At 40.7% G+C, this 26,829-nt stretch overlaps 1 protein-coding gene across 1 annotated transcript in view; it reads right to left on the reverse strand.

The window, feature by feature from the left end:
* Nucleotides 1-26,829, reverse strand: part of gbe1b (glucan (1,4-alpha-), branching enzyme 1b) — a 128,669-nt gene that overhangs the window by 59,770 nt on the left and 42,070 nt on the right. Inside the window, exons 7-10 of the mRNA XM_066665916.1 lie at nucleotides 25,920-26,129; nucleotides 12,858-12,973; nucleotides 12,256-12,383; nucleotides 10,690-10,788 (exon numbers count right to left, since the gene is read on the reverse strand). Coding sequence (XP_066522013.1) covers nucleotides 10,690-10,788; nucleotides 12,256-12,383; nucleotides 12,858-12,973; nucleotides 25,920-26,129 — 553 coding nt within the window. The remainder of the gene's footprint in view (nucleotides 1-10,689; nucleotides 10,789-12,255; nucleotides 12,384-12,857; nucleotides 12,974-25,919; nucleotides 26,130-26,829) is intronic.

A 26,829-nucleotide genomic window follows, 5' to 3' on the forward strand; every position in this document is an offset into this window, starting at 1 on the left:
CCTATAATTAAAATAAAAATCCGTTTTACCCCACCAAAACATTCATTCATTCATTCATTATCTGTAAGCGCATATCCAGTTCAGGGTCGCGGTGGGTCCAGAGCCTACCCGGAATCATTGGGCGCAAAGCGGGAATACACCCTAGGGAGGGGGCACCAGTCCTTCACAGGGCAACACACACAATCCCACACTTACACCTACGAACACTTTTTGAGTCGCCAATCCACCTACCAACATGTGTTTTTGGACTGAGGGAGGAAACTGGAGCACCCAGAGTAAACCCACGCAGACACAGAGAGAACACACCACACTCCTCACAGACAGTCACCCGGAGGAAACCCACGCAGACACAGAAAGAACACACCACACACCTCACAGACAGTCACCCTGAGGAAACCCATGCAGACACAGGGAGAACACACCACACTCCTCACAGACAGTCACCCGGAGGAAACGCACGCAGACACAGGGAGAACACACCACACTCCTCACAGACAGTCACCCTGAGGAAACCCATGCAGACACAGAGAGAACACACCACACTCCTCACAGACAGTCACCCGGAGGAAACCCACGCAGACACAGAGAGAACACACCACACTCCTCACAGACAGTCACCCGGAGGAAACCCACGCAGACACAGAGAGAACACACCACACTCCTCACAGACAGTCACCCTGAGGAAACCCATGCAGACACAGGGAGAACACACCACACTCCTCACAGACAGTCACCCTGAGGAAACCCATGCAGACACAGGGAGAACACACCACACTCCTCAAAGACAGTCACCCGGAGGATGATAATAATGAGAATAATGACTTATTCACACTCAAGAGAAAGGAGTGCTCTTCACATTACAGCAACTTAAGAAGTATGAAAGTAGTGTATTCAAGATTATAACATTAATTTTCCCTTAAACGTTCTATAACGGACACTCGCTTATAGCACTGAACAGCACTCACACTGGAGCATTTGGATAAACGCAACTGAGTGATTGAGTGAGTTAAAATCCAATTCCATTCCAATCAAGTTCCAATCATATAAGAAACATAATCAAATATTTTCATTACTGCATGTGTTTTCTTTACACTTTAAAGTAAATATAATTATAAAATGCTTCTTAAGGAAACCAAAGTAGGTTGTATTACTTAAAAAAAACAACTCATTTTAGCTAGCAACCCCACCCCTAATAAAATGAAATAAAATAAATTAATTAAATATAAACCTAGACTTACAGATTTACCCCTGATTAGAAACGACAAGCTGGGTGTTCAAAGACTCTATTTAATAGACCATAAAACTTGCATAATTCGGCCAGTAATGGAAGTGTATGTACTTTATCTTTTTGACTTCTTACACTGCCTTCTGGATACATCATCCTCAGAGCTTCAGTGCAAAAATAAAAAAGGAGACTTTGGACACTGTACGTGCTATGTTTAGGGTGAGGGGGAAATTGTATAAATGAGATGTTTTTATTGCAGTAATAATAAGGGATTAATGATATATATTTTTCCCCACACGCCCACCATCACTGAGAGTAAACACTCGTTCTGAAAATATTGCACTAATAACATCACTCTCACCCACTGTGTGTTCACCACAAGTGTGTCTGACAGCTGAGTGACACACAGGGAAACCATTTTATTACCCCACAGCTGCACGATCAATACAGAAGCGATAGAGAAACAGATAGCAGGCAAATAGCGAACAATCCTTATGGACACAACAAAGAGGCCGGCTATGGCCTTCAGTCTGAGGTGAAGGATCCCATAGGGTCCACTCAGAAGGGAACACACGATCCTACACATGCCGAGTGGCCACTTTACAAACAAAACTTGTTCTGAAAGATGGCCATGCCACTCTGGGCTGACAAAACCAGATGGATTTACAGGGTAAAAATAATTAGAACCAGTGTTCTAAGCTGGCCATTTGTAAACAGAAACGAGTCTGATATTTTCTGCACATAACAGCAGTTTCAGGTGGTCTTCGAGGAATACGCCGGTGACAAATCAAATTACACAATTCTGCCCTTTCCTGAAAATTGGTTGATCAGCTGAAACATGTTTGGTGTCAGAAGTTTTCTTTCATAGCTTTGCACTGGATGTGAACTAACAGACTAAAGGACCATTACACAATCCTTTCAAATTGTTAAAATAAATAAATTAATAAAAAAAACCCACAGTTTTGTTACATGATTTAAAACGAGTAGTTGTTCTCAAACTAGTGGTTAAAGCCCAATGTGAGGTTGCTCGATTTACAAATGGGGTCACTGGGGAAATGGTACTGTGCTTACAGGTTTACTATTTTCATGTATTAATTACAAGACAAATAAGTCAGGGCTATTATTATTCTTTGTTTACTGATATAACATATTACACTTATTACTGACACATTAACTTCTGATGTAAATTAATGTAAAAATGTATATTCATATTTTAGTTTTAGCTCAGAAGTAAACGTGTCAGTAACGTGTAACATCAGTTACAATCATTACACAAAAGAAAAAAATATATATATAACATATTCTATTTTAGTGAAAGTAAATATCTCTAGTTTATACCCTCATGATGAATCAAAGCTGATTAAGACACCTACATCTGCCTGTATTTCTGAATAATAACGAATCCAAATCGCTTCATTCTCTTTCAGTTTTACCAGTGTATCTTGTTGCAAAAACTGATTAGGCCACATACAGCTTCCAAACATATTTCCCTGCCCCTAAACATAAAGCGTGAACTGCACAACCCTGCCTTCACACTTCTATCATTAAATATAGGATCTGCTAGCCCAGGGCTGTGCACCAAAAACACTGGCTTACGTTTCAGATTCTCCGCTTCTGTATAAGCCAACTGAGAGCCACGGTTTAACTTACAGTTTAACTAGTAAAGCTCCCAACTACCAGATAAAAGGCCAGAGAGAGAGAGAGATATCACTGGCCAGTTATGGTTGTATATATCTACTCCAGGGAATTGTAAACTGATTGTGTGTGTATGTGTACAAATCCAGTGATGACCAGCGTTTGGGGAAAGGCATCATAATGTGTCTAGTATTGCTTTAAATGTTGAAAGTTAGCCTTTAGTTTTTTTTTTTAACCACTAAAGTGTCACAAAAGTAAGACCTTGCTCACACTGCAATACAAAATTGGCCTTGTTTTATAAACACAATATATATGTCCAGACTGTAGCTGCACTTGTTTACGCCGCCACATTTGTTGTCATGTGGAGGCAATGACTAGAGCAGCACCAGGCCCAATTCTGAAATATTTAGTCACAGAAACCATGATAGAAATAAGGAAGATGACATGTTAGTTTTGTTGCTGTAGTCACTGCAATTACAATAAACAATTTTTTTTTTGTTTCTATTTTGCGAAGTAGTATGTTGATTTCTTGAAGATAATTTTTTGCCGTAAGGGTTAAATGGATGTCTGGCAACAATTATGCCTAATTTGCGAAGTTATTTGTTCTCTAAAGATCAAGGTGACATTTACCCATATGCATCTCAATAACTGAAGAACTGGACCATGGAGAAAAATAAATGATATCGCTGCTTAATCATTTCATACACATTAACTAAAAACACCAGCATCAGACCATAATATCATTATCGATTAGATGGTCTTTAGAGCGCAATCAAAAGGTAATTTGTATATTTAGGTGGGGGACAGTATAAAGCAATGCCCTTTCCCTTCTTCTTGTCCTTGGCAGTACACCTCACTTCAGTCCTTGCCTCTAATTGTTTCCATTACATTTCAATCTACCGGAGCTGTGGGGAAGGGCGCTGGTTAAATTAGAGGGCTTTTGTTACATTATCCATTAGAAGCGACAGCATTTTGGAGCAGTAATCAGATACAATCAAGCCAAACTCGTGCAGCATGCCTTATCTGCTTCTCCTATTAGGACATCTTCATTTCTTGCTGGCTGCGAGATGAACAAGCTTGGCTTTGGCAGGGACAGAAGTCTGATTAATCAGCCAGGTTAGGGCAAGTGGAGACTGAGACACTGTATTTGTGTTTAACTTTCTGTGTGTGTGTGTGTGTGTGTGTCTCAGAGGACAGACTGGGTATTTTTAAACTGAAATTCAACTTAAACGATGATCTTTAATGCTATGAGCATTACAGCATAACAGACAACAATATCAGATTGATATATTTTTGTGCAATTCTTCTATGTAATCTTTGATGTTTTAGGAATTTTTATTTTAATTATGCGGGACTGATATTTCATGGGGGTGGCAAGGTGGAGCAGCAGGTACTGTCACAGTTACAAAGCCCCAGGTACCTGGAGGTTGTGGGTTCAAGTCCCGCTCCGGGTGACTGTCTGTGAGGAGTGTGGTGTGTCCTCCCTGTGTCTGCGTGGGTTTCCTCCGGGTGACTGTCTGTGAGGAGTGTGGTGTGTTCTCCCTGTGTTTGTGTGGGTTTCCTCAGGGTGACTGTCTGTGAGGAGTGTGGTGTGTTCTCCCTGCGTCTGTGTGGGTTTCCTCCGGGTGACTGTCTGTGAGGAGTGTGGTGTGTTCTCCCTGTATCTGTGTGGGTTTCCTCCGGGTGACTGTCTGTGAGGAGTGTGGTGTGTTCTCCCTGTGTCTGTGTGGGTTTCCTCCGGGTGACTGTCTGTGAGGAATGTGGTGTGTTCTCCCTGTGTCTGTGTGGGTTTCCTCCGGGTGACTGTCTGTGAGGAGTGTGGTGTGTTCTCCGTGTCTGCGTGGGTTTCCTCAGGGTGACTGTCTGGGAGGAGTGTGGTGTGTTCTCCCTGTGTTTGTGTGGGTTTCCTCCGGGTGACTGTCTGTGAGGAGTGTGGTGTGTTCTCCCTGTGTTTGCGTGGGTTTCCTCCGGGTGCTCCGGTTTCCTCTCACAGCCCAAAAACACATGTTGGTAGGTGGATTGGTGACTCAAAAGTGTCGGTAGGTGTGAGTGTGTGAGTGAATTTGTGAGTGTGTTTCACCCTGCAAAGGACTGGTGCCCCTCTCAGGGTCTGTTCCCGCCTTGCACCCAGTGATTCCGGGTAGGCTCCATACCCACCACGACCCTGAACTGGATAAACGCTTACAGACAATGAATGAATGAATGAATGAATGAATGAATGATATATCATGAATTTCATTACAGTTATCAGTGTCATTAATTAACACTGGGTAAGGCAGAACACTACTTAAAAACTTGAAATGCATCAAACCTTAACAGAATAAACAGAAACAGAAGTTGTTGGTCTTTGCTCATGGGTACGACATACCCCTGGTGTCAATGAAGTAAGTAGTTGTTGAAACTGCACGTGAGACGCCATGCAGGAGAGATGAACTCATCCTGAGTTTGATAGTCCGTGTGTGCAGGGCCTCATCACGCCTTTCTCTCAGCAATGGAAGACATGATGATGAAATGCCAATAATCCTGCAGCATCATTTTTACACCCTCTACAGCTTTACTGACAGTTTTTTTTTTGTCAGCCTTCTCTAAACTGGACAAACATGCTCAGGTCTGGACAAATGAAGGTCTGGCATGTCCTGTATGTTAAAACATCACATGGAAGACTGGCTCGTTTGGCAACACTGAGGTAATGGATACTTGGTTCATCTTTGAGAGCAAATCATCAAATGTGGGCATCCCAAAATAAATCAGATGATACATGAACTCCAAACAGATTTAAGGTGATGTCATTCTCTGAAATTGCTGGAGATGGTGGGAATGTATTTTATGAATTATGTAAATGTTTTGATTGGGAAAAGTGCAGGATATCGCTGGAATAATATCTAACCAAATACATTGTCATTTTTATCACTTCACACAGATTTTAGAAACAATATTTTTCTGACAATATTGGTGTTACAATAATGGTGCAGACAGACAGAAAGCAATGGACCTAGACTGAACTGTTTAGTTAATACTCCCAAAAATACAGAAATGTACAGAGAAACATCATTTGTAAAGACTTAGGGAAACAGGAAACATATTCTGTTTGTCTTTATTCTAAGATGCAAATATTTTACAAGCAAAGAACCCCACTTGCTGTCGAGAAAGGTAGCTTTATACAAGTTGTCTTGTCTGCCTAAGATAATGCACAGTAGTTTACCTGACGTCTGCGTTCACAACTCTCACTAGAGATCCCACAGATACTTCAGAAGCTCAAGAAGACTTATTAGTATACGTATCAAGATTCTAGCCCTTGTATAACTCAGCATCAGATCCAATAACCAAGAAACAGATGTCACTAAACCACAGGGAATTAAAATGAGCATTTAATTGATCTAAATTTAAGTGTAATATACTTAAAATAGGTTTAAATTCTTTGCAATACACACTGTACTATATTTCAAAAAGTCTGGAATTTACTCACATCAGCAAAGAGAGGAGAGAGAGGGAGAGAGAGAGAGAGAGAGAGAGAGAGAGAGAGAGAGAGAGAGAGAGAGAGAGAGAGAGTTTATGATATGTGAGTTTACTGAGCTTCTACAACTGAACTGGGCATAAAACCTTCTCAAGCAATGTCAAAACATATCATACACACACCAACCTCACAAGAGAATAGCCAGTCACAAACATACACACAAAACACACACACACACACACACACACAAACAGTGGGCATCTGAGTGCACCGGCCCTCAAAGTCTCTCAGTCTCTTTGGTATCGCAACACGGAATGAAATCGATAGCAGTGTCGGATGAAAAGGCCTAAATAAATATTGCATGCTGGGCAACGTTGTACGAAAAAGCAAATGTAGAAAAAAAGAGGGTAAAAATGGGGGCTAGCCGCCCGAACGCTATTCCCCAGAGATCCGGAGTCAGTCAAGTGGATGCGTCTGTGCATTGAGAGAGCAGTGAGGAGCCAGGCTAGCAGAGCACAGCAGAGGAAAAGGTCATCTGGGATCAAAAAGAACTGCGCTGCTTCATGGAAGTCCAGAGGAAAAAAAAAAAAAAATTAAAAAAGCCTTGTACTTCTGGTAGCCTTGGTTAGTAATGCATGCCTTTCCTCGGCTGAGACCCTGTGCTCAGCACTTAGAGATACAGTTAGAGCCCAGGCCACATGAATCACATCAAATATTGCATTCAGTTACAGAAAGAAACACCGGTTTACCGCTCCCACTGGTTTATGAAGAAATAAGGGGCTGAATCAACTTAAGCATTAGTAAGACCACCTGACATACACTGTAATACATATGATAATGGAAGCAATATAATGAACGAAATAGCATAGCTTACTGATTTAAGACATGAGTTACACGATTTAGGACAAAAACAACAACAGCAGCAGCAAGAAATAAACAACAAAAACAAACAAAAATTAAAGTTTGTTTTCAGAAATGACTAAATTTAGTTCTTTTCTAATTTTCAAGTGAAACACTGTATATGGGAAAGCTAATATAGCTAAGCAATTTGCTTAACCCTTTGGGATCCAAGGACATTTTCTAAATTTTTCGGAAATTCGTCTTTAAAGTACTTGTATTAAAACATATTGCTGACATGTTTTATATCAAAATGTTCAGAACAACCTCAGCTCTCTCGTTAAGAGACGCCCATGCATTTTATGAAGAGATAATCTGTTTCTAACCCTGAAAAACTTAAATCCAAATTTAGAAAATCTTTATATCTCTTGTGAAACATTCCTTTACTCATGTGGATGAAGTGTTTTTGGTGATTGAAATAGTTTTATCAGAGTTTTAAAAACAAGCGAATCCACCATTTAGACGTGGTGAGAGGCAGAGGAGGCATGTCTCAAGCTTATACATAGGCTGGGTACTGAGTATGTACAGTATCGCGTACAGTCGCGATAACATGCGATTGATAGAGCAGTTTCTGCACATTCACAGAGTGTTTGAACAGTACTTGTGCGCTGTGCTATCCCAAAGATATTAATAGAAATGTCACAAATGGTCATTGATGGGCCAGCGTGTTCTTTGACCCCAGAGGGTTACTGAAAAATTGCAGGAGGGGGAGATGAACCTAAGCACAGATACAGTAATACAGCAATAAAAAGTATTTAAATGCTCTTTAATATAAAGAAATCGCAGTACGAACATTGACTTAAAAACGGTTTGTATCTTACATATTGTCTTTGAAATATATCATTAAAAACACTGGAGAATATAAATGGGTGCCAATGGCAGAGACATCCAGTGTGGATAACAGAAGATGCCGTTCTTTGGCAACTTTGAACGGGGGTTAATATTCTCTCTCCTCTGGGGTTAATGTTCTCTCTCCTTTCATTTGAAATGGTAAAAAAATCTGTTTGATATTAAATGCCAGATTATGAGCTGTGCTTAATGAGCACATGATGCAACACTGTAAAAGGTTGAATACTGATGCTGAATAACTTCATATGCCTGCTATGCACAGCATTTGAGAAAGCTTTTACATTACCCAGAATACTGCTTAATATTAATTTTCACAAAAAAAAGGGAAGAAACAGTTCTATGGCTGTGAAATGCACATAAGTTGGGAAGTGCAGATGAGGACCAGATTATATAAGGTAATAAATGGAAATTGGTGCACTATCTGGATGTCTTCACCTTCGGGGGAGTTGTTTGTAAACCTCAGCAAAACTGCCAAGAAAGAGACTCTTCTAAGAGAGAAAAATCATGCAATATGGAGAACTGGCAAACTGTCATATAGTGGGGGAAGTAGAGCTAAGGCAGGAAAAGCTAAGCTGGACTTCACTAGTTTTGCATTACTGAGGAGAGCAAGGAGCAGACTTAGAATTTCCAAGACTTTCATAAACTTACATCAAGATGACAACAGCACCATGCAAAAAAAACTGATCTAAGTGACAGGCCAAATGTCTGTGTGGCCTTGATGTACAGTAGCACAATAGAAACCCACCATTTCATGCCAAGAGCACAAAACTCTTTTAAGGTTTCCATTTGGACGGCAGAGATTTTTCTAATTACCAGTCTCCACAAAGGCCCCTTTCAGCGACCAAGAAAAGAAATGCCAAAAAACGTGACACGGCTGTTAATTGAGTGCTTTTTTGAGTTATTTAAGTCACCACAGTCCAATTCTCTTCTTAAGAGAAAGGGAAAAGGAGGACGTCCTGGACATTTCCTATCGGTGTCAGACACCAACACTCAGATAATTGGTAAAGCCATACTTAACTAAACTCAAGGAATTGTGGCAGGCGTTGACTGATATATGTGAGACTGCAGACAGCTGAAAATAAATGTATTTGCAGTTTAATTGGGAACTGAGCGCGAAGTAATGGGCTTGGGCTATGGTCAGTCTCAGACTAATTGTTAAGGAACTGATGCTTTCTGACAAAGAGTAAAATATTCATAGCAATAAGAACTAAAAACAAATCTAGAAATGCAAATTTGTGTCAGTGGTCAGAAGAGTTGTGCTGAATATGCATGGAAAAAAAACGAAAGTGCTTAAAACTAAATCAATTTGCTGGAGAAACGGTAATTAAACAGAGATTAAAAGACGGACATGACATACATTTAATGAGTCACATCAGAAAGTAAATAAATGGATGACTAAATAAGAGAAGCAAATTGAGCCTTGTATTCGAGTCTATCCAAAAATAAAACAGATGTGTCTGGTTTGTGTTCCTCCTCCTGAGAGCAAAACAGAGCCACAGTTTGCTTGGGAAACGCAACCAGGACAAACATTTGATAAATGAGACACTTAGTGTGACGAGGCTTGAACAACCTGGAGCTGACGGTGCTATCCTGAGGGACCTCACTGAAACGTGTGGAAGCTGAGAGCCACCTGCAGTGCTGTCAATTACTCTGCAATGGAATGTAGCCTGATAGCAGATCGTTGAAATGTTTACTAGTTATGTACTGTATGTCCTACATGCCACAGTATGGCACACTTTATTTGGAACAAGCACCCAAATCTGGCTCTCCAATACACACACAGAGCTGATTTCCACTGAACTATATGCACACCTGGCCCTTACTTTAACACTTACATCTTACATAAGCTATCATCCGTGGTAGTTTTTATATTAGCAGGAGAAACTCAATGTATATACAGCTGGAGCTTTCAGTCTGCGACCAGGTTTTCTACCTCTATATATGAGAAAAAAGCCGTTACCTTTATTGTTGGATGCACTAGGGTGTGATAGTCGTGAAGCAGCACAGTCTCCTTTCACTACTCATTTATATTTAATGTATTTTAAAGGTTTTAGGTTGAAAAATTGCAAACTTCAGATTTGCAATGAGTGATTGTGCGGCATGGATTCAACTGATATTTAATGACTGTTACAGCTAGTCCCTCACAATCCGTCTTATGCTGTTAGTGTGTGCTCCTGCCATTTTCTGCTGAAGTTTTCATAAACAGTAAATGTCAGAAGCAAGGTTTACATTTTAACACGTAGCAATACATAGACAGATGCTTTTATTGTGACATTAACTGGTAAATCATGGGTTGTGGAACTGAAATGGCATCTAAGCATGTCTGGCCTATAGCTTCCTCACTTCTTGTTCAGCTTTTCTGGTACAGTTGGGTTCATGTAGAACTTGTTGAGGAAACCCAATGACAACCCAAAGCAGGGTCTTGGAACATGGCCGAAAAGGTACTGTTCATATCTTAAATCATCATATTTCATGGTTATGTAATATCAGTGGTTTATATTGGAATGGTTGTGTAAGTCAAGTCAAACACAAACGCAGAACGGCATGGAGAACAAAACATGAACACTGTGGTGTAGTGTGGAATCAGGGTGTGTGATATTCAGTGTCATATCAGATTAAGAACTCTCACCTGGATCCACTTGTCAGGAATAGCCATGGCGAGTCTATAGTCAAACCCACAGCCACCCTCCTGCACTGGTCGACAAAGCGCAGGCATACCAGACACATCCTTCCAGTGGAAAAGGAAAAGAAACATTAAATATTCTGCAATTTCAGACCCAGGAATTAATCCCTTCACCTGCTTTGTGTAAGGAGGCCATGGGGGACTTTGATAACTTTTGTAATTTTGTTGAAAAATTGCTTTAATTTTACTTATCCTGCTTTTATTTAACAAGACTGGCTGATAAATCTGCCCAGTATTTTCCCCAAACTATTAAAGTTTGTGGTTTATCTACTTTAAAATTAGTTATAAGCTATATTTTTTCCCACTGTTTAATGGGAGAAAGGGAGGCACCTTTTCATTTTAAAAGACCCGAATCCAATTCAGTGTAGTTCATAAACAAGCATGAGATTGTATCTGGAGAAGGCACTGTCCACTAATTACAAAAACAGCGAGAACAGTGAGTCAAATGAACAAGTGCTTTCATTAATCATGGCTTTAGACAGTAAGACAGTGGCACTGAGTACTAATTTAATGTGCTGTGCGTCTTTGACTCTAGAGGTTAATTTCTTCTTTGTGGAGGTAGAATAAAGTAGCTCTGTTGACAAGACTAGGGTTAGTGAACCGAGAACACAAGTATTGTTGGAACTTGGGATGATAACAGAGCTTCCTATGTGGAGTAATGAGGAGAAAGAATCACCACTGCACTGCATTAATGTTTTTGCTACTGTGTTATGAGCTATGAGGGTGAAAAAGTCAAAGAATAATCTCTGTAGACCCGCCAACCATCTACAAACATTTACTGTGGATTCCAATCATAATACAGTACATTAATCTCTACAACTAACTCTTAACCTGTTTAATTATAAAATCAGGCTTGATTGGGGTCGTGTGCAACTTTCAGGAGATAATTAGAAAAAACAAGGGGAAATCTGGGGCAGGAAATGTCAAAGACAAATACATGGAAAAAACAAATATTTCCAAAGTTATTAAAAGATAGAAAGAGACTTTGAGACTAAACAAAACCTTACAGATAAGCAAAACTGATACCCTGAGATAAACCGTACTCAGAGACCACTATCACAGAATTTAGGGCTGGACGATACGGCCAGAATTTATATCATGATACATTTCTTAATTTTTGGTCGATACAATATAATTCTGATATCAATATGAACTGTAAAAAAATACACTGAAAACCTATAAAGAACAAACAAGAAACATGACATTACCGTCAAACATAAACCTAATGGCTTTGTCTATATTCGTACTTTTTAACAAAATATTGAGTGCTGATCTGACGACTGTGCCCTATGCTGTAAATTATGTATTTTGAAATATTGAAAATATTGAAAAGCATTTTATATTGCAATATATATTGATATTGGGTTACTGTCCAGCCCTACACTGAATATGTTTGATAACACTTAGATTGTGTAAAACTGAAAATACAAAACTTCTAGGGCTGAAATCTTGCAGCGTGGAAAAACACCCCTGTACATTTCCCAAAGTCTCCTAAACAAGATGAAAACTCACCTCTGCTATAGTGATGCAGTCCTCATACAGTGTGTGAAGAATATGGTTGGCTAGCATGAGGTAGACCAGCGAGTCCTCGTCAACCTGGAGGCCAAAGTACTCAGAGTAGTCTCCTGAAAATCCTGAACCTGAGCATTAGAGCGGTTAAAAGATGTGATTCTGCACACAGTGCTAAGTGTATTTACTGAAAACTAACAGCAATTACAAAGTTCAAAACAGATCTTGACCTATTAAAGTCACTATTATTTCAGCAGTCATTTGCTTCCTGTCTGACTAAAGCCTTGTGTGTGAGATTTTCTTGACTGTATATACACAGTTCTGGAAAAAAGACCAAACAGCCTGCACTGAACAAGCTCTCTAATTAATTTCTTGCTTGAAAGCACTTCTTGTTGAGAGCTTTTTTCCTCCTCTCCAGCCTCTTATATGAATTTTATATAACTTTTTTTTTCTTTTTGCATGATTGGCACAGATTAACCGCAGAACTCACAATGGGAGTCTGCTGCTCTATATAAAGTTTGTTATACTATATGCATTAAGAAAGTCGACCTCAGACCTTTGAGTTTTTTTGTCTGATAAGATTCAATGTGGCTTCTTAGACATACCAATGCCGTGATGGTGGTAGAGCATCGAAGTGACCCCATCAAACCTGAAGCCATCAAAACGGTACTCTTCCATCCACCAACGCAGGTTAGACAAGAGAAACCGCAGCACTTCCCAGCTATAAGGACACAAACACACACACACTTACTTATTCGTTCTGTTTAGAGGCTTACTGTATGGAAAAAGTGGACTTTAAAAACTCTTGAAGCGTCAATCTGTGCTTCCAAGGTCATGGGTTTGTTTGAGCAACTGCTGAAATGGCTCTCAATATGATTGGCAGTATAAGTCACACAACATTTCCTACTTGAGATCTGCTGAAACGAGTAGATTACCATGGTCATAGAGAGCCCATTTTCTTTTTTTGGGTGGAGACCAATGACACTATAGTTCCAGATTTCCCAGCACTGGAGCAGTACAATCAATACAGCTGACGTCACCAAGTGCTGCTGTATGTGTGTATTATATATCTGTGACTTTGACCCATAAGGGTGCTAGCTTTCCTAGAAGGACTGCTGAAAGTGTCCTTTGCACTTCCACTTTTGTCTTTTTTTCCCCCCTTCATTGTCTTCTCCAGCAGCTAGGCCAAAATCTCAGGATGTAGGACCAAAGGAGTTGTTTCAATATTTTTGGGAATCCCATCATACTACATTAACATACATCGAATGTAATAAGTAAGTAAATAAATAAATAAACAAACAAACAATATCAAACCATTGTATTGACCACTCTTACAACAAATTAATCTATTTTATTCAATCAAACAATTACTCTGATATTCTGAAACACACAGTGACTCTCACGTTGCGGTGGCAAACCCTCAACAGCAGAAGAACTGAAGAAAGCTACAGTGCTGCCTGATACTCCCACAGTCCAAATAGTCTGAATGCTGAAATGAATACTAATTCGTGGCAGCTATAGCAAGCCTTCATCAGGCGCCTCAATCAGCTCCCCAGGACACGAGGCTATGAGCATAAATTAAGCACCGAGGTGGAAAAATAGAAAAAAAAAAAGAACACACTCATCCCTAAAGTAGCTCCATATCCTGGGGTGTTTGGATGGTATCTGTAGGCACTTATGACTAGCCACTTTGAGTTGAGAATCCTCCACACCTTCGCTCTCCAGGAGTAATGGCCATGTTGCCATAGAAACTTAGTTAAAATGCAAGTGTCTGGGTCCTCTTGCGTTACGCACAATGCACACAAAACAAGGTAAAGCATCTCAACCGTACATGGATTGCAAATTAACAGGCCCTTTATGCTACAGCAAGCGTAATGTATTGCACTTGTAAATGGTGGCTGTTTTGTCTCAAAACTCTCTTGCCGGCTGTTCATTTTAAATTCTGACAGTTATGGTCTCAGTTCTGCACTCATGCTTTGATTTAGTACTAAAAATACCACTAATCCCACTTCTCTAAAAGTGTATTCAAAGCAACGTGAGAGCAGGAGAGCATGGATGACCCCCACCGCATTCCCCTTCTCGAAGAAAGTCTACAACGACAAGAGGGCCAGCGACCAGAAAATGAGAAAATATGGAAATTAACTGTCTTTTCAATGATCTGACACTTACACCAGAATTTGAGGCTATTCAGCATAACTCATGAACCCCCACTGTCCCAGGTGCGGTTCTGCAGCCCCGGTGGCAGATGTCTGATAACATTAATACAAAATCAGGTGCCACAACCTTCATTTCCAGTCATGTGATGCGGCACACCAACATATTCGGTTTCCTGCTGAGGTAGGCAGCTACATTCATGTATGCTAAATCGAATATATGGATACAAGTCTCCACTGGGGAGAAGCAAATCCACCCCCCTCCCCACCTTCACATTTCTCTCTGAACTGTTGTGCTTTTCACAATTGGTTCTGCTCTGGGAGAAGAACGGGGCTGGGACAGATTGTGGTTTTCTCAGCTATGGTGAAACCGCTGATGTAGATATCCCTGGTGCGCTTTTTCTAAATGAAGGTGTGAACAGCGAGTTTAGCGTTCCCTTGGCGAGGAGCCTGAAGTGGCCCGATAAGCATGCGGCTCAAACGGTCACTGGCCCATGTGTGATGAATAGATTAGCCTCCGTCAGACACGCTGCGCCAACGCCACTAAAAGCCGGCTCACACTGTGTCCTCTTGGGAGCAAGGTAATGGCCACCACGAGCCGCCAAGTCTCTGCAAAACCATACCAGTGCATTTCGGCCTAAAGCATGGCTATTAATCAATTCCCCCAATTACTGCCCAGAGGAAGCGATCCACTTATGGACCGAGGCACACTGCCGTTTGTGAGGCTTTAAATGGAGGATCGAGGTGATGATTTGTGAAATTATGTGAAGTTACTGACACTGAGTATATGATAAAATGATGAATGAAGCCAAGTTTCACTTTGAAGATTCAGGGAAATGTGGAAGGATGATAAAATCCAGCTTTAATCATTAATACATCATTTTTTGACCCCTTTGTAACCTTAACATTGCTCATCCATAAGCAGAACTGGGAGGGTCTATATGTGGGGCTGTGCTTCACCACTTTATAACAACTTTCATATTAGCTTTACAGTAGCTTGGTGACTACAACAAAAATAGAACAATGATCTATTAAAAGTTACCTTCAGTAGTTGGTGCAAGTGTTAGTTGAGCATTGGTCCCATTACTGAGAGATCACTAGTTTGATCCCCAGCGACACTTCAAATATTTAATGCAGGTAATTGAAGAGATCTATGGTCCTGCTCTGTCTGGGTGGGATGTATGACCTACCCTCTTCACCATAACGCGAAATGATCGTAGCCAACCTAGGTGATGTTTGGCTAACAGTGCTCTCCTCCTAATACGTAGTGCCCTTCAGTGACATTGTGTTTGTTACAGTTTGAAAAGAAGAAATGACTGGCTTTAAATTCTTTAAAGTCTTGGTGGTGTATTAGTGTGTACACATTGTGTGTGTTTTTTTTTTTTTTTCTCTCCATGATTTGCCCTAGTGAGAGCCATACACTATTTCTTTAAGAGGCACTTATGCAGAGTGTGTGCAAGTGTGTGACTCTGCTTGCTGAAGAGAGAGTTTGTGTTACGACATGAAGACATTTGCTCCTGCTCTTTCGTGCACTTTCTGTTTTAAGTAACGCACAGTGCTGTGGACTGATTCTAACTCATGAATGAAGCGAACATTAATAGCTGTGAGACCTGGCTTTAAATGCTCAGTGTAGCTATTAACCGAGGTAGTGGAAAAACTGTCACTTATTCCAGATCATCTATTTACCATGTAGCTACACCATGCGCTTCATGTCTTGTCTGTTCATTTCACCTCACCGTTTGACACACATCCTCAACAGTAAATCTAAAGGAAAACAAAGGAAACTAATTGGCTGGTGTGCGCTGGTCCATGTCCTGGAGACACAACAAACATGAGGCAAGTGGAAAATAATGCTCCTGAATTACTGAAAGCAATGAATCCATTCTGATCAATTTGATTAGCTCTTATATTTTTGATTAATGCATACAATGTAAAGTTCAAATATGGGCAAATAAGTGAAAAGCTTATAAAACCAACATTTAAAATGTGAATAATTACATGAACTGATGTGATTCGCACAGCGCAGACATGTGTATATAGGCTTTTTTTTTTTAAAGCAAATATTTAAGACTAAACTGTGCACTGTGTGGGGGCCGCAGGGGATATTTTTGAGGTCTTTTGATGGATGTTTCATTAATAAAACTCATATAAAAGATTCTGTAGGGAGCTTGAATTGGCTCTTTGGTAGCATTGTACCAAAGAATCCCATTTGACATTCTTATTTTTAGGTGACCTACGCTGGCAAGCTCATTATTTTCATAATAACTCTCATTCGACAGTAAATAATTTCTGCGGTGATGCTTGCGAGAAAATTACCATAACACAGAGGACTGCCTTTCACCACGGCCCCCTCAGAATCAGGAGAGCACGAATGATGAAATGGTGTCTGAAGAAGTATAAATCACGACGGTGTCTCTTCACACACCACAGGTACCAGAACCTGTTCTACAGTGAGAGCATCCTAAACCATACCCCGAGAGGTGAAGTTTAACACCAGCTTCCTCATTAACAGTGGCCCGGCAGGAGCTCATTTGCATCCCTCGTCCCTGAAGTAGTGACTCGAGCCTCGACTAACCCTTCTGAGCCCGAGTGGGGAAAATGATTGAAATCCCTGAATCCTCACCATTACAGTCAACCTGCAGATAAGTACAAATAAATTTACCACCTTGACAGGTCATTTCACAAGAGGCGGAACGGCGAAACGGTGCGCCTGACAGGCTGAGGGATGGCGGGCGGCCGGGCCTTGTGGGGAAACGATGACTGAGGCACCTCATTTCACGCGTCTCCCTCCCTCTCCCTCTCTTTCTCTCTCACGCTGCGTCTTGTAGCACTGGAAAAGAGCGCTTCCTCACTCATTCGGTAAGAGACAGGCGTGGCGGATTAATGTTTATTGGTTAAGAGATGAATCAGGCTCTGATGAAACGATGTGGCACGTACCATCCCACTGTCATTTCTGCGTCATAAAGGGCTTCCTGGATGTCACGCAAAAGCTGCCAGAACTGGGATCCTCCATTGACCCCCAGCTGGGTCTCCCGCCGAGTCCAGACATTCGTCTCAATAGGAAGTTTATTAAATCACACTGAGAGTCATTGGGGGAAATAGGGTGTTAATGCGAGTTAGGATAATGAATGTTTGCAAAAAAGAGGCTTTTCATCACAAAACCAAAGGGCTGCTTGGGCAGAACTGTACACATAGAAATTACCCACAAGTAAGCATTGGGAATCATTCACTAATCCAATATTACTTGCTAGGCATATCAGGCATACCCTGCGCACCCATTAAAACATTACCTTCTTTTTTCTTATTAAGAGAAACCAGTGAAATTGAATGCACAATCCAAATATCCCTCAATTAAAAAAAAGACATAAGGAAATAAAGCAATCAGGTCTGGGTCCAGGTCCTATTTGAAGTTGGAAGAAAATTTAAATGGCGATTAATGAAAAATAGATGCAAATGAACCAACAGAGCACAGGGTTGAAAGAAGGGAGGGATGAGCATTGGAACAGTCGTGTAAAGTAGAACATCTGACATTCTGCGTGTTTGGCAGAGGGTGCGGGAATCCGCCGCGGCCAGGAGGATCAGCGTCCGGCCTTCGGCAGCCAGTAAGAGCCTGCTGGACTCATTTACTTGCCTTCACAAGGTGTCCTTGCGCTGCTTTGAAAAAGCCTATTAGAAGAAGGCCCAGGAAAGCACGTAGAGATCGAGCGGACGCCCCTGGGCTAGTTAGCTCCACGCTACAAGGACGGAATTCTCAAACGCTCATCCAGACACATTTCCATACAAATGCAGAAGTGGGCAGCTACAGAGGAGCTTGGACTACATTCTCACTAGTCACTGGTCTTCATCTGAATGTTATATCCAGAGCTTGTAACTCAATTCTGAACATTTTGTATACATTTTTTTTAATCTTTCCTACATATCTACCCATCTTTGATTTGTCAGGCTTCTTCCACACATGATTTTACACTGTGGGGAAAAAGGGGGCATGGGGCATCGCTCAACCAGTCTACATGTGCTTTGTGGATCTGGAGAAGGCATTCGACTGTGTCCCTCTGGATATTCTGTAGGGGTGCTCTGGGAGTATGAGGTACTGGGATCTTTGCTACAAGCCATCCAGTCCCTATATAAACAGAGCAGAAGTCTGGTTTGTATGGCTGGCAGCAAGTCTGACTGGTTTCCTGTTGAAGTTGGACTCCGTCAGAGCTGCCCGTTGTCACCGGTTCTGTTCATTTTATGGACAGAATTTCTCGACGTAGTGGTCTGCTTTTTGTCTCAACTGGCCTGGGAATGCCTCGTTATCCCCCAGAAGATTTGGAACAAGTGGCTAGGGACAAGTGGCTCTGACTGCTTCCCCCACAACCCGGACCCGGATAAGCAGTGGACAATGGATGGATGGATGGAAATCTTTCTACATTAACCGTTATTAATAACTATAAACCTTTTTGCCTTCTCTTGATTATTATTATTATTATTATTATTATAAAATTAATTTATTTAACAATTAAAAAGCTACAGCATTTTCTGAATGTTTCATAACCTTTCAGACATAGAAAGGGTCTTAAATTGGTCCAAGATTAAGAACACTTTCCTTTCTCCTATAAAGTTATCATTTCCGAGCTGGGAGATTTTGTTATGACAGTGACAATAATGCTAAACCTCAGCCTGAGAAAAGGCCGGATGTTTCTTTACACCCGTGTCTGAAAAGTGTGGCTTTACATTAACGTGAACAAAAATCTCCTCAAATCCATTTCCAAAACGCATCAAAGCTCCATTGCGACGTGTTCGATAAGGTGGTTAAAAAGGACCATCAAATCCAAATCACAACAACAGAGTACGGATTTTCGCTCGGGCGCAAGCACACCTACCGCGTCTGCGTATTTATTATTCAGCGGAGAGTTGCCTGCTCTGTGGGCTTTGTTTGTTTATGTGGAATTTGTGGAGGCAACATGGAGCTTTCAAAGGGCTGAATGAGTTTTCGGTCTGTGGGGACACAGCATCTTTTCACACACGTCTAACTCTGACCCATTTGAATATAAATATGCCATAGATGCAGCTAAGAAAACTGTTATGGAGCACAGTAAGAGGCTTCAGACTCCACGTATCTCCACAATCAGACCACTTCACTTCATTCCAAGAATTGCAAAAGGCAGTCAAAAGTTTGGGCACACCCGATCACAGATGGGTCAAAAACTATGAACGCGTGGAATTTACTGAACGCACGTCACAGGGTATTTACTCTGGTGGACATACTCAAACTACTCAAAGGATAACAGCTCAATTCCCTAACCTTTTCAATTTGGGCATAAGATTGCATTAGGCACATATTTCAGAGGCCTGCATTAACAAGGGCAAAGGCAAAGAAGTTAGATTGTGACATAAACACACAGTGTGTGAAGTGGCTGACACGTGCATTCTGTCCATGTCATTGTTTCAAAATCTCAGTGCTTTGGAGGGAACTAATATTAAATAATTGATTTATTCATTATCTGTAAGCGCTTATCCAGTTCAGGGTCGCGGTGGGTCTGGAGCCTACTTGGAATCATTGGGTGCAAGGCAGGAACACACCCTGGAAGGGGCGCCAGTCCTTCACAGGGCAACACACACACACACACACACACACACATTCACACCTATGAACACTTGAGTCGCCAATCCACCTACCAATGTATTTTTGGACTGTGGGAGGAAACCGGAGCACCCGGAGGAAACCTACTCAGACACAGGGAGAACACACCAAACTCCTCACAGACCGTCACCCGGAGGAAACCTACTCAGACACAGGGAGAACACACCAAACTCTTCACAGACAGTCACCCGGAGTGGGACTAGAACCCACAACCTCCAGGTCCCTGGAGCTGTGCGACTGCGACACTAACCGGCTGCACCACCGTGCTGCCCGGGAAAAAATATTGCCATCTCTAATTTCAGATGCACTTTGGCCAAGTATTGCAGGTGCATCAAGGTACATTTTGCAGTAAGCCTGTGCTCATATGTATATGGCGCAATATATTTCATAAATGAAAACTAATTTAGACTTTTTTTATAGCATGCCCATTGCTAGGCTTTGGCATTCACTCATAGCTTCATGAGCTGTCTGGGATGATTGACAGACTTTTTGACAGAGCTGAAGAATTACTACATAAGCTAAGTATTTTAGATCAAAATATCTTAAAGATCATGTAAAAGATGTATTCAATATTAGGTGCCAAAACCTTTGACTGGCACAGCTGTCTGAGAGAGTAATTACTGTAAAATGTGCTCAACAGCGTCCCAAAGAGATCATTTTCATCCAATCACTATCTTGTTTATGGCTTTCATTAAACGAAGGTGATGCAACGGCCTGCTATTGCTGCCTGTCCTTTTAAATCTGGAACAGGTAATTTCTTCAACGTTTTCCTCATTGATGCCGGACGAGTTGGTTTCCCAGTTTGCCGTGGTGTGAATCCACCTCGCTCGGCTCGGGGTAAATTGCAGCATGGTAATTGCGGTGAGTCATAGCGGTGCTTTGACCCCCTCCTCCCCACTCCCACACTCACGAGTCTCTTGTGACGGCATTTAAACAGCATCAGGCATTTATGAAGAAGCACAGTGGGCTTAAGAGGAGGTCGACAAAAGCTGCGCTGCTGCCAACCCACAACCCCCCAACTCCACCTCCAGTCCTCGGCTAATGGCAGCCACCACCAACTCCTTCTGATCATCAATATCAAAGTGGCCTGATTAAGGCTTTTTCTGAAGGCTTCCAGCCTCCCTTAGTCAATTAATCCTCTCAGAAAGCGAAGGGAACAGGCGAGAGTCTGACCACGCATCTGAACAAACACCGACCTGAAAAAATAAATAAAATAAAATAAACAATAAAGAAGAAGAACTGACATGAAGCGTTGATGACACCAGGACCATCCTTTGGTATTTTTTTTTTTTTTTTTTTTTTTTTTTTTTACAAATGACTCTTCAGATGGCTGGTGGTCATGGCATATGTCTGCAGCCTATCTAATGAGTCCCTCTGAAAACAGCACAGCCTCCATAAGTAATGAAACTCTGGCCGGGCTCGCTCTTACTCGCCAATCCCCATGCCGCCTGACACTAAACACTGGATAATGTTTTGGCGGCTGCAGCTGTTGACACGCACTTATTAAACCCAGGTTCAAAAAGGCAGCTGATTCGGTGCCTTGTTGATGTCAAAGCTTTGGCTATGGAGAAAAATGAGAGAGACACTTAATTATCGGGAGCCCGACTGCACCAATCAGACGGATTTTTAGTACGGTGCGAAGGCCATTAAAGGGCAGAGCAAGCTGGAGACAGAAAGCCTCATCACTACCTATGGAGCTCTTATGGCTCCGGCTGTAATGATGTGAAGAAGTGATCTTGGACAGGTTTCCGTGGAGAGGCATGTATTGTTTGCATTATTAGGATGGGGGTCAAAGGCTTTGGAGCTAAAAGGCTGCTTGAGCTATAGCACATTCTGGAAGTGAAAGCGCAAGTCTCTCCACAGCTCAGACTTTAATATTGGGCTCTCACGTTCTAGGAGTCCATTCCGGTGATTATTATTTCTAGGTCTTGTCCCCATTGAGTCACAGAGTAATGAATCAGAATAAATGAAATAATTATTATATATTGTACGGCACTAGGGCTCATCTTACAAGGTCTTGTGGGCCACGTCCTTGGTGTGTCAATGACGCCGTGTGAGTGAATGAGAATTCGCCCAGTAACAGACAGTGACCTACAGAATTGGCCCTCATTATTTCAGAGCTATGCTGGCCTCTTGATCAAGACTCCAATCATCGCAGCTGTTCAGAGTTAGGCCTAGATGCCATTAGAGGACAGTGAGGAATATCTAAGCAGTCAGAATAGAAGCTAAACTTCTGAACAGTAACTGATGCATTTTTACAACCGGAAGACAAAACTTAGTTATCTACTGTGTACATACTGCTGTTTTAGGCTAGACCTAAAAAAACAACCACGCGAGCAGTCGGTGAGGACCAAACACATTCACGCACAATCATCTGCACACACATTAAATACTTTCATTCGTGTAAACATTGCCAACTGAATGTCTTCCTCTAAATTTTCTTACTTCAGTGATACAAAGAAAGATGGTGGAGGGGACTGAATATGTATAGACTTCACCTGATATTATCTGGATATGACATGTTTTTTACAGCCTAAAAATTCGATCAGTAGATTATGATTATGTTCATTTACTTGTTTTCTTCAAGTAAGCTTGTAACTCTGAAAATGGTCTATATGTTTTCTAGAATTCTGGTTAGACCCAATTGGCTAATAAAAGACAAAATTAATTAATTAATTCATCCATCCACAGTCTGAAACCCCTTATTCAGTTCAGGGTCGTGGTGGGTCTAGAGCCTACCCGAAATCACTGGACACACACTGAAGGAGGCGCCAGTCCTTCACAGGCCGAAACACACTCACACCTACGGACACTTTTGAGTCACCAATCCACCTGCCAACGTGTGTTATTTTTTGGACCATGGGAGGAAACCGAAGCACCCGGAGGAAACCCACGCAGACACAGGGAGAACACACCACACTTCTCACAGACAGTCACCCGGAGGAAACCCACACAGACACAGGGAGAACACACCACACTCCTCACAGACAGTCACCCGGAGGAAACCCACGCAGACACAGGGAGAACACACCACACTCCTCACAGACAGTCACCTGGAGCGGGACTCAAACCCACAACCTTCAGGTCCCTGGAGCTGTGTGACTGTGGCCCCTACCTAAACCCTAAAAGACTTCCAAATATAAAACAGTAAAAAACACAGTAAAAAACAGAAACTATGAACTATATTTTGTAGAAAAACAAACAAAAAAACACAGACTGATATAAAGGCTATAAAAATACGTAGAAAAATATATAGATTCCGATCTAAGAGGAATTTTACAGAATCATAAAACAGTAAAATAAGCACTTATAAATGTTGTTTGCTAATTTCTGAATGTAGACATCACAAAAAATTGATATCAGATTACTGTGTTCCTATGTTCCTAAAACAAGCACACAATATTACCTTTAATATATACCCACCCACCATCTAAAAGGGAGCTAAACCGCAGTACTAAATAAATACTGCGGTAATAAATAAATAAATAAATAGTGACTTTAACAACCATTGGTCCAATTATATACTTCTTCTCAGACACATACATACACACACTTGATGTCAACGCTCTAATGATGCACTCAGTTTTTCAAAACACATCTTAATTAAGTGTAGGATCTGAGTCGACAGAAAAACACACCCTCACACTTCTGCCCAATTTGTAAAAATGTGGATTTGAATACAAAAGCAGCTGATCACATCTGTCCTCAGGGACGGAACTGAAAATGAGTGCGACAACAGCAATAACAAACAAGTAAATTGATGGTAGTCTGAGTGAGTGGAAATAATCTAGTAGATACAGCTATCTTAAAAAAAAAAAAAAAAACAATAAACTGTAATTAAAAATTACAAAGCAATTATCCTCACTCTACAAGGTCTGGACTGGCAACATTTGACAAACCACACTAGTGACACAGAGTGCACCTATAGAAAACCAACAGTTTTTTCCCTGTCTTTTCTTGGAATCATCTAAACTGGTCTACAATCACATCACTGTTCATTTTATCACACAGAATGATGCAGGTTTTATAGGACACACAAGCTGAAATCTTCTTAAATTTAATTAAATAGTGAGCCACTGAAGCCTTTAGGGACTCTGGAATGTACTCTCATTTCTTGAGAAATTAACTTAAAGTCTCCATATGATTAAGATCTATTATTAAGACAAATTTAAAAATACCAGAAAAACAAAAAGGTATAATTTTTGATTTTCTTGAACACTGCTCGCTCCATTTCTCTGTGCTTTTGTGTACTGCAACATATTTACAGCACCCTGCAAAAGTCAGAGACCACCTTTCATTTGTTCAATTTTCAGTGAAAACAGCATTTCTGAGTTTACAATCTTATGCACATTCATTGTCTGTAAGGGACTTCAGGGTCGCGGAGGGTCTGGAGCCTACCCAGAATCATTGGGAGCAAGGCAGGACCACACCTCGGAGTGGGTAATCTTATGCACATTCATGTGCAAAATTAAAGCCAAGGAAAAATGATAAACAAGAGTTTCCAAAACTGGAACAAATTATGACTGATGTACAGTAAATTAAACCCTTAAGAACTAGACAATGTGTTTTTAGAACCCCACAAAAGTGCCACCACCACAACTGTCACTCATTAAATAAATACACAAAGAAAATATATATAGAACACTGATGCTGGACACCTGCAATGCGGAGTAAGGTTTTTTGGACTGATGAGTCTACATTTGTCATTGAAACCTAAAGATTAAACAAAAAGAATCCAAAAAAGAAGTCCAATATCCAAAAGGAAGCTGAATTTTCTCCTAATATTTTAACAAGTACTTAACATTTATTGCTTTCATGAATAATGCCTTTCACAAGCAAAGGTTTTTTTTTTTCCTTTTGCAGTGTGAATTAAAAGCTTTGACTACTGTAGCCTACTGTACTTCTGAGGGATTTCCACTTGGAAATTCACCAAGAAAAAGAAAAGCAATGTATACCAGTGAGGCCAGTCTCACCAACAGCTCCACTGCCACACTGGGCTTTAGAGCCAATTCCCACAGTGCCATTGTTCTCAAAACAAAGGACCCTCAGAAAAGAAAAAACCCTTTGTTATGATTATTCAAAAACAAATCTTTAAAAATGCTTAAAGCAATTTACATGAATATTCCTCCACTTTGGATAAGCACAAATAAATGCTTGATCATGAGCAAACAAAAGTGCTGATGAGGAGAACTAATTATGCAGGCATAATTCTATGCCACATTATTAATTACAGAGACATGACCTGGGAGCACAGTTCGTACACACACACAGGAGAGGGCTTCAGGAGTTTTAGAAGTGCAACTTACATGCTGCATGGGTAATTGTGTTTAAAATTGTAATGGAATGGAAAAGTGAAGAGAAAAAAAATTATCTTAGTAAAGCATCATTCTGTGTAAGAGAAATGTCTATCAGGTTTCTAACAATCTTCTGCCCTGTGATTCTGACAGGTATTTAATTACTGTGGCCCAAGACAACAGTCTTAGAAAGTATGAAATATGTTATTATATGAAATATATATCCATAATGAATATTATTCTATTCAATAACAAATGTATAACCAAAAATGCAAAATGTATTTAAAATGTAGATTTTAGCTTTTAGAATTTCATTTTTGTGGAGATATGTGGATATGTGTGGATATTAAGTTGTAAACCAATGTTGAAAAAAACCCCACGTAGGATATATTTTGGTTCCCATTTCAAGGGCAGGTTCTTTAAAGTGTGTTATGAAATAGAACCTTCTAAAAGTTTAAAGAACCTGCTAGAATCAAATGCAAAGGTTCAAGGTATAGTTAAGCATTTCTGCTCATCATCCTGGTCATACCCAACACAGCTTAGCTTACAAAAAAAGATTTTAATACTTGTAACTATAATGTATGAGACTCCCACCTGGAGTAGTTGAACAGTCTGCTGTCCCAGAGTGGGTGGTCTCCACGCTGCCCACCATGGAAGAAACACGAATCAGAGCCATCGAAGCGGTTGAGGCCATCCTCCGTGTTTTTTGAGGCATGACTGTGAACCACGTCCAACAGAACTATGATACCCAGAGAGTGAGCCACGTCGATCAGCTCCTTCAGCTCATCCGGAGTACCATACCGACTGGAGGAGAAGAGCAGGAACATACTTCTCAGATAAGACTAAGACAGCAGAATTAACAAAGACCAAGATGTGGGAATACAAACACTGCATGAGCAATTTATTACTATTCAAAATAAAAAATTATATATATATATATATATATATATATATATATATATACACACACACACACACACATATATATATATATATATATATGAAAATTATTCTATGATGCAGGTACTTTCCAACTTAACAGATTTGAAAGACAGCTGTCGCTGTTTTTGTAGCGCTGGAGCATTAAGTGTGTAGCGAGTAAGTTAAGTGACAGAGCATGAAAAGAAAAACTCCCCCAACCACCCCTACCAGCGTCATCGTCTGTTCTTCAAAGTAAATACACTTAATACAACCAGTGTATTTATTTACATTCTCTTTTATTATGTATTTTTTTTATACATCATTTGGGATTTATAAAATACATTTTTCATATTTAAAAACACGTAATAAAAAAGTGGTGTGTTTTTTGGAAGGCTGGAACGGATTAGTACCATTTTAATTCGTTTTAATGAGGAAATTAAATTTGGTATACGAAAGTGACTTACAAGCTCAGTCACAGAACGAATTAAACTCGCAGGTAGTGTGAGGCACGTAAGGGCACACATTCTGTACTGAGATGTTGTTGCTAAACTGTACTACAACGCAGGAGCATCATTGTGCACAA

This window comes from Hoplias malabaricus, chromosome 1, assembly GCF_029633855.1.
Source record: "Hoplias malabaricus isolate fHopMal1 chromosome 1, fHopMal1.hap1, whole genome shotgun sequence".
NCBI lineage: Eukaryota > Metazoa > Chordata > Actinopteri > Characiformes > Erythrinidae > Hoplias > Hoplias malabaricus.